Here is an 11,970-nt window from a genome sequence, read left to right as displayed (position 1 = left end):
TACCGTATTTTTCGACCGTAAGTTCGACCTACCGCAAAATGGTTCATGTCACCTGGCAACACTGGACGAACTGCACTGCAATCATCTTCATTCTTTATCTATGATCTATGCAATCATCGACCAAAAAGACTGCTCGTGCTTGATGCTCGATAACTGCAACCTGCAACAATACCAAATGCACTGGCAGATGCACAAGGATGCGAGCCAACAATTAAAGAAAGAAGAAGAAGTAAAAATCCCTCTCTTTACTTGTCTAATAAGAAGAATCCCAACCTAATCAATAAATCAATTTTCAATTATTTTTGTTAAACAAAATACCACAGTTACAGTTTAACCATAAAAGTTTCTTTTTTATTCTATGCTAATACTATATTATTTATATATAAACAAATGGAAGTAAAACAAGAAATTAGTAATGAGACGTGTCAAGCAAAAAAATATAATGCTGTTGATAATGGTTCTTTGGGTATTTGTAAAATTGAAATTAAGGAGGAACAGCTAAAAGAAAGTACACATTCTACATTTGATTACGTTGCCTTAAATAAAGTTTTCATAAAGACTGAAATAGAACAAGAGGAACATAATCTTAATTCATTTAAAGAAAGACAAACAAATCTAAGTGGTAAGTATAAGTAATGAAACCACAAGAGTACTAGTATACCTAGGTATTGGAGTTCTATGAACTCTTGGAATGTTGTACTTTTTTAATATATATTGAAAGCATGTTTTCTTTGCTTTAAAGCAGATTTGATTTCAGTATTCCACCAAGAAAGAGTAGTTTTTGTGATATTTTTGGTTTTTCCTATAGAAGCTCTGGCTGCATCTAAAATTATGTGGTTGAAAGATGATAGTGTTGTTGTTGTAGCTTCTATATTATATGATATAACAAGATTTCGTATACATAAGCTTACTAGGTTTGAGTCTTTTCCCCAATCAGCTGACTTTAATATTTATGTTTCATGTCATTGCACAGGTTTCTTTCTCTTTGTCGTGAGTAATTATTATTGGAAAATTATCACAATAAAACAAATTTGTCTATTTTTATCAGTTTTTGGGGATTCCCATGCAATTTTGTGGCAGTTTGTTTTACTGTAAATTAATTGTGAGGGTGGAATTTGTTTGGTTACATTTTGAAGTTCTAGAAGAGTAGTCTAGTCAGGATGTGGTATATATATGTTGCATATATTGATTGCAAAATTATATAGTGCCGAAACTGCTACTTCTTCCAGATTGTATTAATGGAATTTCTTTGGATTGGATGATTGTGTATACAATAATTCCTACTCCACCACTGGATATATACTGTACTGCTCGGTTTTTTGTATAGGGCATATCATTTTTTAGTTTACTTGATTGTTGGAAAGGTAGTTCAGATAATAAATAAACTAAAAAACAATAAAGCACCAGGAACAGACGGAATTTCAGCAGAATTATTAAAGTATGGAGGATCCAAACTCTGGGAAAGAATCCATTACCTAATAACATTAATATGGACGAAGGAGCAAATGCCAGAGGAATGGACAGTTGGCCTCATACAGCCAGTATATAAAAAAGGAGATAAGAGGGAATGCCAGAATTATAGGCCAATTACATTGCTAAATGTAATATACAAAATTCTTTCTGGTATAATCTACAATAGATTATTAGAATACTCCGAAAATATAATTGGTGATTATCAAAATGGATTCAGACCAAATAGAGCCACTACAGATAACATATTCATACTAAGAACGATACAAGAAAAAGCTTATGAATACGACATAGACCTATATAATATGTATATAGACTTTAAACAAGCTTTTGATAGTGTGAATAGAGACAGAATGCTGGAAGACCTTTGTAATCTAGGTATACCTAAGAAATACATCAGCCTCATAAAAATGACATTGCAGGGTTCAAAAGCCGCAGTCAGAGTAGATGGAGAACTGACTCCCCTATTTAACATCAACATGGGAGTAAGACAGGGAGATGCCCTATCAACCATGCTATTCAACCTAGTTCTTGAGGCAGTCATCAGAAAAACCAATATAACCGGCCATATAAACACCAAATCAGTACAAATTACTGCACACGCAGACGATGTAGCCATCATTAGTAGGAATAAGCCACGACTAATGGAAGTGTTCAAACAAATTGATCCTGAAGCAAGAAAAAGAGGTCTCAAAATAAACGAAGCAAAAACGAAGTATATGACAGTCAAAAGAATAATTGACAATGAAAATAATATCACAATAGACAACTATACTATCGAACGAGTGGATGCCTTTACATATCTCGGCACAGAAATCAATCAGAAGAACTCCGTAAGTAGCGAAATTAATGCACGTATTTCCAGCGGGAATCGTACATACTATGCTAATAAAAGATGGATGACAACGAAATTATTGGACAAAAGAACCAAAATGACTATCTACAGAACACTGATTAGACCCGTAGTAACCTATGGATGTGAAACTTGGGTAATGACGAAAAAAGATGAAGCCCAACTCAGGACATTCGAGAGAAAAATACTGAGGAAAGTATATGGCCCGGTACAAGAGGAAGATGGCACATGGAGAATCAGGAGAAACGACGAGGTTAATGAATTAAATGAAGGTTATGACATTGTAAGATTTGTGAAAAGTCAAAGACTGTCATGGCTGGGACATGTGCAGAGACAAAACGATGCAAAAACAACAAAGAAAATGTTACAATGGAAGCCCATAGGAAGGCGAAAAAAAGGAAGGCCCAGAACGAGATGGTTGGATGACGTGGAAGACAACCTGAAAACAATGAACATAAGACAATGGAGAAGAAGGGCACAAGAGAGATCTGAATGGAAGGACATAGCCAGACAGGCAAAGACCCATCCAGGGTTATGATGCCAAAAGAAGAAGAAGAAGAATGATTGTTGGAAAGATGAGTTTCTTATAGACACAATATTGATGGTTACAGTTCATTGAGTAGCATTTTAATGTTTTCAATGTGGCTATAAAAACCATTCGAGTTCCTTTGAAGAATGAATTGAATTATACTACTGAGATAAATCCTAGTCACTTTCTTCAGTGAGGGAAAATTCATGTTGGATTTAATTTCTTTATAATTCTTGTAAAATTATTTTTCATGTGTTGATCATTTAATTTTGAGTTAACCATTTTTAATAAGGTGTATAAGCTGTCAAAATCTTTTGTATAATTTTTGGCTGTGGCTTCAGGAAGTTTTTATCCCATTGCATAGATAACAAAGTCTCATAATTCAGTGAAATTTACCATATATGAAGGAGATGCTGTGGATTTTAATGTGGCTTTGACATCTAAAGCCTTCTTCTTTTTTTGGTGTGGATTCATTTAGGTTTTTAGTTTCTGAGGTTTCAGGAGAGGTTGAAATTTGCCTTTTTGCGTGATTGGTTGTTTTATTATTATTGCTGTCTGCTGTAGTTGTTTAAGTTATATTGTAAGTGAATCATTTGTCTTTGGGATATCTACAGAAGTAAGGTTGGAACAGTTAATTGCATCATCTAAAATGTTTGTTGCTGAATTATTTTGATTTGAAAAATCGATTTACCAAGAATCTGTATGCCGTAGAAAAAATGTTTTAAATAAAAAATTTAGCTCAGAAAATTTTGAACACAAATGTTTATTAGCACTTTTTGTGTAGAATGAACCATTTTTTCAGAAACAGCTCTTGAAGCGGCCAGCGATTTTGAATGTCAGTAAAGCGCGAGAAATCAATTTTAAGTAAAATTTGTATCAACTTGACTGCAAAAATTCGATTTTTGATCAGAGTATCCTATCGACAAAAATTTAAATGCTTTTTAAAGGTAAAGAGTGCAGCTTTTGTATGAAATTTTTGTATATTGCTGAAAATAAAATGAGTTTCTATAAATCTGATCAATAAATACATATTTGGCATTTTTATCAATTTCATTGAACGGCCATACTGGAATTTCCATTGTTAGAGTCTAGTCTTTAAAACCTACAACATAAAATTTTGATTTTGAATTCTAACAACAAATAGAAGGCATTTGAAATATGCCTAAAAAACGCAGATTTTACTTTTAAAACTTTCACATTACAAATGATCACATGTCACGGGAATGCCTCTACAAAGACGGTTTTGGGTGGAATTTATAGCTGAAGTTGTCTAGTTTCGAAAAACGTACTTGTGTAATGGAAAATAAGCAGTTTTAAATGTTTTAGATCGTTTGTAACGTGAAAGTTTAAATTCGGCGTTTGTTAGGAGTATTTCAAATGCCTCACATTTGTTGCTAAAACTTTAAACCGAAATTTCATGCTATTGGTTTCGAAGATTAGGCTTTAACAAAGCACCCTTATAAAAACTAACTTTACTTTGAAACAAAATACAAACATTGCATACGAAAGCTTCACTCTTTACCTTTAAAACGCATTTTGATTTTTGTACATAGGACCTCTTTGAAAAGGTATTGAATTTTTACAGTCGAGTTGACACATATGGTATTTCAAATTGATTTCGGGCGTGTAACTGACGTTCAATATCTCCGGTCGCTTCAAGCGTTGTTTCTGAAAGAACAGTTCATTCTACACAAAAAATTCTAGTAAACAATTTTGTTCAAAATTATCTCAGCTACAATTTTTGTTTAAAATATTTTTTTCTATGGCATACAGATAAATCTATTGAATAGACGGGTATTCCATCCGTCTATTCAATACATCTTGAATCTCTCTTGTTAATAGGTAGCCATTCTGACTTCTGAGTTGACTTGTTGATCTCTATAACTTCTGCAGTTTATTACATCTGTTACATGCCTTGAATATATTAAGATGTGATCAATCTGACTAGTTGTTCTTTCATCAGGAGAGGTCCCGGTTACCTTGTGTTTGTTTTTGTGTTCAAAATTGGTGCTAGCCACTGTTATATTTAGTGCTGCTGCTAAGTTTATCACTCATAATCCATTATCGCTACTGATGTTGTGTATGCTATGCTTTCCTATCGTGGGTATGAAAACTCGCTCTCGTTCTATTCTTGCATTCATGTCACCTAATACAATCTTAATATCATTTTTGGGATATCTTCTGTAAACTTGCTCTAGGTCTTCGAAGAACTGTTATTTTATTTCCTCTGGTTTGTCATCAGTTGGGGCATGTGCATTGATCAAACTGTAATTAATGAATTTCTCTTTTAAGAGCAAATAGCACATTCTTTGACTGTAGGCTTTAAAGTCAATAATAAGGCCTTTTGTTCTTTGGTTTACAATAAATCCCACTCCATCCATGTGTTGGCTTTCATTGCAACTGTAATATATGGAATGGGTTCTCTTCAAGAGTGCCGGTTCCCGTTCACCGCATTTCCTGCAGTGCTAAAACATCTGCTTTGTATGTGTTCACTATGTCTAGTAAAGAACTGAGTGCTCCAGTTCGGTACAGGGTTCAGGTGTTACATGTTCCTAATCTCAATTCCATTTTTCGTTTGCAGTGTTGTCTTCGTGAGTTCCGTCCAGCTAATAGTTGCTGAGGTTCTGTGATGTACTCACAGTTTATTTTTAGTGATGAAACTTTGTTGTTTGAATACACTATTTTACCTAACAATATTTTGCTTTTCTTGATTATAAACTGATAAAAAGTTAGTTTTTCTAAAAGGTTTGTTATTTTAGTTTAATATTATCCTTGTACTATTATTGTAATTGTATTTCTGCTCGATTGTAAAAAAATGTATCTTCTCTTTTATTCTTTTTGTAGAATTTGAGCTTTCCCATAAAATACTAAATAATATTTAGATTGTGTCAAATTTAGTATATTTCAGCCATATTTTTGGCAAAAAAAAATATATGTTAACTTTAATTTTAGGCTTTCCCCAAGAGGAGAACACATTGGAAAGTATGAAAACAATACCCGTACAGACATGTAATAAAGTCTATACACAACATATAAGTCTACCTGTTGAAGAATATACATTAAAATGTCAAATTTGTGCTAATCAGTTTCCCCATAGAAGCTCATTATATAAACACATGAAAATTCACACTGGAGAAAAACCATACAAGTGTGAAATTTGTTTTAGGCAATTTAGCCAAAAATGTACTTTGAAAAGACATGTGATACAGCACACTGGAGAAACGCCATACAAGTGCGAAATTTGTTTTAAACAGTTTGGACAAACAAGTTCTTTGAAAACACATATGAAAGTGCACACTGGAGAACAACCTTACCAATGTGAAATTTGTTTTAAGTACTTTACTACAGCAAGTAATTTGAAATATCATATCAGAGCACATACTGGCGAAAAACATTACAAGTGTGAAGTTTGTTTTAAACACTTTGGTTTGGCACATCATTTGAGAGAACATATAATAACGCATACTGAAGAAAAACCGTTCAAGTGTGAAACTTGTTTTAAACAGTTTACTGTAGAACGTTATCTGAAACATCATATAAAAACCCACACTGGAGAAAATCTTTACAAGTGTGAAATTTGTGTTAAACAGTTTACTCGTGCATGGGATTTGAAAAGTCATTTAAGAGTGCATACTGGAGAAAAACCATTCATGTGTGAGATTTGTTTTAAGCAGTTCGCAAGAAAAAATACTTTAAAAACACATTTTAGACTGCACACTGGAGAAATGCCTTACATGTGTGAAATTTGTTTTAAGCAGTTCTCTCGACAAAGTAATATGAAACTACATATGAGATTGCATGCTGGAGAAAAACCTTATGAGTGTGAAATTTGTTTTAAACAGTTTACTCGTACACATGATTTGAAAAGCCATTTAAGAGTGCACACTGGAGAAAAACCATTTAAGTGTGAAATTTGTTTTAGGCTGTTTTCTCAGCACAGTACTTTGAAACACCATATCAGATGTCATACTGGAGAAACACCTTACCAGTGTGAAATTTGTTTTAAGCAATTTAAACAAAAGGGGAGTTTAAAAAAACATTCCAGCGTGCACACTGGGAAAAATCTTAAATTGTGAAATTTTTATTACTTCTTTTGAAGCGAAAATTCTATACTGGCGTTGTATTACTTTTCGTATATAGTAAAATTCCGAGGAAACGTCACGAAATAGCGGAAAATAATTTCAAATAAATACAATTATTATTTTTAAACATCTTATTTAGTTTATATAATTATTAAATTTACTATCAAATGATATTTATTTATATTTTATTAATTCAATATTTTGTCTGAATTTGACAGGTCTACAGAAGTAAATAGAGGGTCGGTTCTAGTGTTTTGTTTGCCCTTAAATCTCATACAAGAATATATAAATTTACTGCAAATAAAAAAAATAGTAAAAATGACAAAAAAACAAAATTACACAATAAACAACTGTGTAAAAATTTTACTTATTTAAAAAAATATTACAGTAGTTATTTAGTTCCAAGTGATGCAATATATGGAATAGTATAACAAGCGTATTTGAAAAGTATGTTTTGCTCTTTTTGTTGCATATGTGTGACTTACTAGATTTTTTGAAATTTTATTTGCCAAAAATTCAATAACAGTTTCAATTTTTTTTTTTAGAAAATCACATTAGGGAAATTTTATAATAATCATTAAGTTGGAATAATTGTAGATGCCACGAATCGAAACTACATTTTGCAATAAATAAACTATGATCTTGGTATGTAGAATTTAGTTCAAATGGACAAGTATCCAGATCATAATATATATAAAATTTTGTTTGCTAACAGTAGTCAGTTCCAGATTTGTTTTCGGTTGTTGATTTGAGGTTGAGGATACTTCTTCAAAACCAGATGCAGAAGTCTCCAGACTCAATTGTAATTGGGAATTGTTTTCAGTTAACTGGGTCTCGGTCAATAATTTTTTTGCATTTTTTTACTCTTCTTTTCGTGGCTCTTTTCTTTTATGAGTTTAATACGCTGATAATTTTTTTTGAAGGTATTATAATAGCCCTTTTAGCCTGAAATTATCTTAATATAATATTATGATTTCTTACCAAAAATGTAACTATTCTATATTATTACGTGAATACCTACTTACCGAAATTAATTATTGTAAGTTGAAATAAAAACTAAATATTTTCACAACGAATACATAACAAAACTTTTTGACGTGACAACGTCTTAAATTAGGTTGTGGCTCGGAGTCATTTAAGAAAAAGTGTAACGCCCGCTCACGTCTGTTACAGTGAGTCGCCGAACGAGAGAGAGGCCCGCCGGACCGGCGAATGCCTTGCGTCTCTCTCCCACTCAAACATGATCGGTCCGCTGCGCGCGGCACTAGAGAATTAGGCGCGTTGAATCGCTTAAGTTAAAAATCGTTGAAAGTATCGTCAGCTGTGTCTGTAGTGAAAATGTGGAGTGCTTAGATTCGTCATTTACAACAACTACAACAATAAAGGTAAATAATTGTACACTAATATTTCATTATCGTAAACTATGATTGATTGATTAATTGTTAGATTGACACAAAAGTTGAGAAACTGAGTTTATAGGTTATGTCATACTATTGACAAATGTTGATAGTGTTAAGTAAATTATTAGTTTAAATCACTCTGCAATCAATCGTAATTCAGTCGATTGAGAAGAAACAGCGCGTATTTCTAGTCAAACATTTAAAATAACAAATTATAACTTCTAACCTGTCAAAACAGGGCGACCAAACAAACGAACTAAACCGGCCAATCACCACGCTCGGAGTTAGAATTTAACTGTGTTTAGCAAGAATTTCAAATCCCAATTTTAGTAAATGTTTTAATTTTCAACTTTACCATTTACATTTACAAATATTAATTAATTTCAAATTTATTTAGCAAAAATTTGAACCTTCGATCTGAATAAGTGTTTTGATTTTCAAATTGATTCTTTAAAATTAAAAATATTAAAATATATATAATCAGAAGTGAACGTCACATAACATTATCTGTACTTATTATTATTTAATATGTAGGCAAATACATGTGACCATACTTGGTAGACACAATTGGAAATAGTAATTTTTTATAACTGAAAAAAATAAATATATAAAATACTGGTAGCAAACAATAACTTCAATGATCGATATCTCCGCAACTAATTGATATATCGAAAAAATTTTCAAATAAATTTTGTAGAAAATAATAAGATCAATAATATAATATAAAATAAATCATCCAGGAGCTAGTATGCAAGACATTGGAATGTTACTATGGCAAGGACTCGGTCCGTACGTTCACAACAGCCAGTACGTGCCACCGTTCGTGCAAGTTGATTCTAGTATACCGATTCTTCTGTGTGGTGATTTTAACAAAAACGTAAAGTCAGACAACTCGTTTCTAAATTTCATGAAATGTACGTATAATCTTGATTGCGTATCAAACGTTTCTAAGTCAACTACGTTAAAAGGAACAACCATCGACTTGACTTTCGCAAGACACATTACAGCAGAAACACTTCCTTTCATTTCATATTTCTCCTATCCTCAACAAAATTACTCAAATAGAAATTAGTTAAGTTTAAGTTTACATGTACAATGTTTTAGTAAATAAAATATATTTCTATAGTTAAAATTTGTGCAATTCTTATTTTCATTCAATTCCTTGTTCCTATTGTGCAATTTAATAATATTCATATCAATAAATATTCTACCGAGAAAAAGACGTTGTCACGTAAAATCTTCGCCCGTAAAACCGACTTTACAGGCAACCGATTTTTTCTTATAATTTCACTTCAAGCTCGCACGGCAAGTCTGGTTAATGCAAAGTTTACAGAAAGTTAAAATTATTTAACCATTAAGGCGTACCTATGACATTCGCCAGTCTGGCTCGTGCCAGTATTTATTATCACTTTTTTAATTTTGTTGCTTTAATATTGTTCTGAAGCTATTTTCAAATTCAGACATAATATGTTATACATTTTAAAGTAGACGATATTAAAAATGATATTGCCAATATTACTGAGTTGCGTTCCTGGGACGACTTTATTGTAAGATAGTTCATTCGATTAAATGAAATAAATTTTTACTTGAGAATATCTGCCAGAAAAATTATAATCATAGCATGTGGTTCGTTTTTAAAAAGAGAACTACATGCTATGGTGACAGTAAAATCTCCTGTTATTGATTCCATAGTAAATCATGAGGAAAAACCAGGAAAAAACTTCATAATATTATCCCCACATGGTAAACATTTGGTCTTAAATTTAGTTTATTCTCAATAAACACCAAATTCTGATTTTATATGTACCTATGTTTTTTAAAAATATGAATTATGTATCTTCCGATCGATATGTTGCTGACTTACTAATAGTAGTATTTTCCTTTTGTTAACTTTGTATTTTAATATGGGAAAGTAGATCCTACTGCATTCTGTCGAGGAATTTGCGACACAATTATTGGTCTCATTTAGCGTAATTAGAGTCGCTTCTTTGTTTTTTCTCTTTTTTATATCTGTTTCCTTTAGGACTGTACTTTCCATTGAACCCTATGTTCATTTTCCCATGCGTGTTTACATATTTGAGATCTATCAAATTCTCTATTTTTAAGATAAGATTTATATTCACTTATTATAACATTTAATGGCCTTGATGTTTCACCTAAATAAAACTGATCGCATTCACAAGGTATTTTATAAATACTTACAATTATTTGTTCTTTCTTGTTCATTGTTAGGTTTAGTTTTAAATAAAATAGATCTCAATGTGTTTGTTGTTTTGAATGTTGTTGAAATGTTGAATTTATTTTTGGATGAAGATGAAAGGATCATCTTTTCTGATGATCCTTTTATGGGTGGTATTGTTATTTTCCTCTTATTATTCCTTGTGTATGTTGTAGGATCTCCGTTCTAAGTTGTTCTGTTCTATCGATGCTGTTCGGTCGATTGTTGAAAATTCCTTATTTATAAACGATAAAGGATAACCATTTTTTAATAAAACATGTTAACAAATGTTTCTCCTTTAAGAACGAATTTTCGTTAAAACATGTAATTGTGCCTCTATCATATATAAGGATTTAATTATTCCCATTTTAATATTGATATTGTGATTTGGTTTGTAAGTTATATATCTGTTGGTGTGTGTTTGTTTTCTATACATCTGAGTCTCATATCCAGTATCGTCCTTGTAGATTAAAACGTCCTGGAAAGGTAGTGTGTTATTATATTCCTTTTCAATGGTAGATGTTATTGTCTCTTCTTTATAGTTTATTTCATTCAGAAATGTGTCCAACAACTCTGATCCATGGACAGTGAAACGTCAATAAACTTGTTTTAAACTTTAATTGTGGCTTATTCCCATTAAAATAGTAATTAATTTTGTTGTTATTTGTAATTTATAAATTTGATCTTGTACTTTGTGAATAATCGTCACTTGCGTATACTTTCCATGTCGTGTGAGTGGGCTACTCGTACAATTCTTTCTCACTCGTTGCCACTCGTTGGTTTTCCATCTGTTGTCGGTAAAAATGACCCGAGTCAAAGGGATTATGATTATTCGTACACCTGCGAAGTACGTACTTAATATACTTGCAGAGTTCGCTCAAACGAAATGTATAAATAATTGGCAGTTACTGCGACTACTCATTTAGTTTTCAAAGACCTCAGGAGCGTACAGAAATTTTATTTGTGTGTATGTGTGTGTGTGTGTGTGTGTGTGTGTGTGTGTGTGTGTGTGTGTGTGTGTGTGTGTATGTGTGTGTATGTGTGTGTGTGTGTGTGTGTGTGTGTGTGTGTGTGTGTGTGTGTGTGTGTGTGTTTTTAATTGAAATGAAGTGGACAAATGACGTTGTGTTGCAGTTTCTTGATTTTTATAAAAATGAGCCGGTTATTTGGATGACTAAACATAAAGAACATAAAAATTATAATGCAGTTAATGATGCTAATGGCCACATGGCTCAAAGGTTCTCGTTTGAGATCCTGCGACATATGGGTGGAGCTGTATCTACGAAAAGATTTATATATTTTTTTTTAGTTTCTGTATCTACAATGCTGTTTTAGTTAATTTTAGGTAGGTACTAGTACTTACCTGCTTCGACTTTTATTTAATGATACCATCCACCATCATCTCTTTTTTTAATTTA

At 32.0% G+C, this 11,970-nt stretch overlaps 1 protein-coding gene across 1 annotated transcript; it reads left to right on the top strand.

The window, feature by feature from the left end:
- Window positions 1-104: 104 nt before the first annotated feature.
- LOC140443537 (uncharacterized) lies at window positions 105-9,655 on the top strand. The gene is made up of 2 exons (XM_072534850.1): window positions 105-622; window positions 5,805-9,655. The coding sequence occupies exons 1-2, from the start codon at window positions 391-393 to the stop codon at window positions 6,926-6,928; spliced, it is 1,356 nt and encodes a 451-aa protein (XP_072390951.1). The 5' UTR covers window positions 105-390; the 3' UTR covers window positions 6,929-9,655.
- Window positions 9,656-11,970: the final 2,315 nt, after the last annotated feature.

Source organism: Diabrotica undecimpunctata, chromosome 6 (assembly GCF_040954645.1).
Source record: "Diabrotica undecimpunctata isolate CICGRU chromosome 6, icDiaUnde3, whole genome shotgun sequence".
Classification (NCBI taxonomy): Eukaryota; Metazoa; Arthropoda; class Insecta; order Coleoptera; family Chrysomelidae; genus Diabrotica; species Diabrotica undecimpunctata.
The sequence above is the reverse complement of the archived record's forward strand: the minus strand, read 5'-3'. Positions and strand labels throughout refer to the sequence as shown.

Coding starts and splice junctions, on each gene's coding strand:
- LOC140443537 (XM_072534850.1), top strand. CDS start 391: ATGGAAGTAAAACAAGAAATTAGTAATGAGACGTGTCAAGCAAAAAAA. Junction 623..5,804: donor AAGACAAACAAATCTAAGTG/GTAAGTATAAGT, acceptor CTTTAATTTTAG/GCTTTCCCCAAGAGGAGAAC.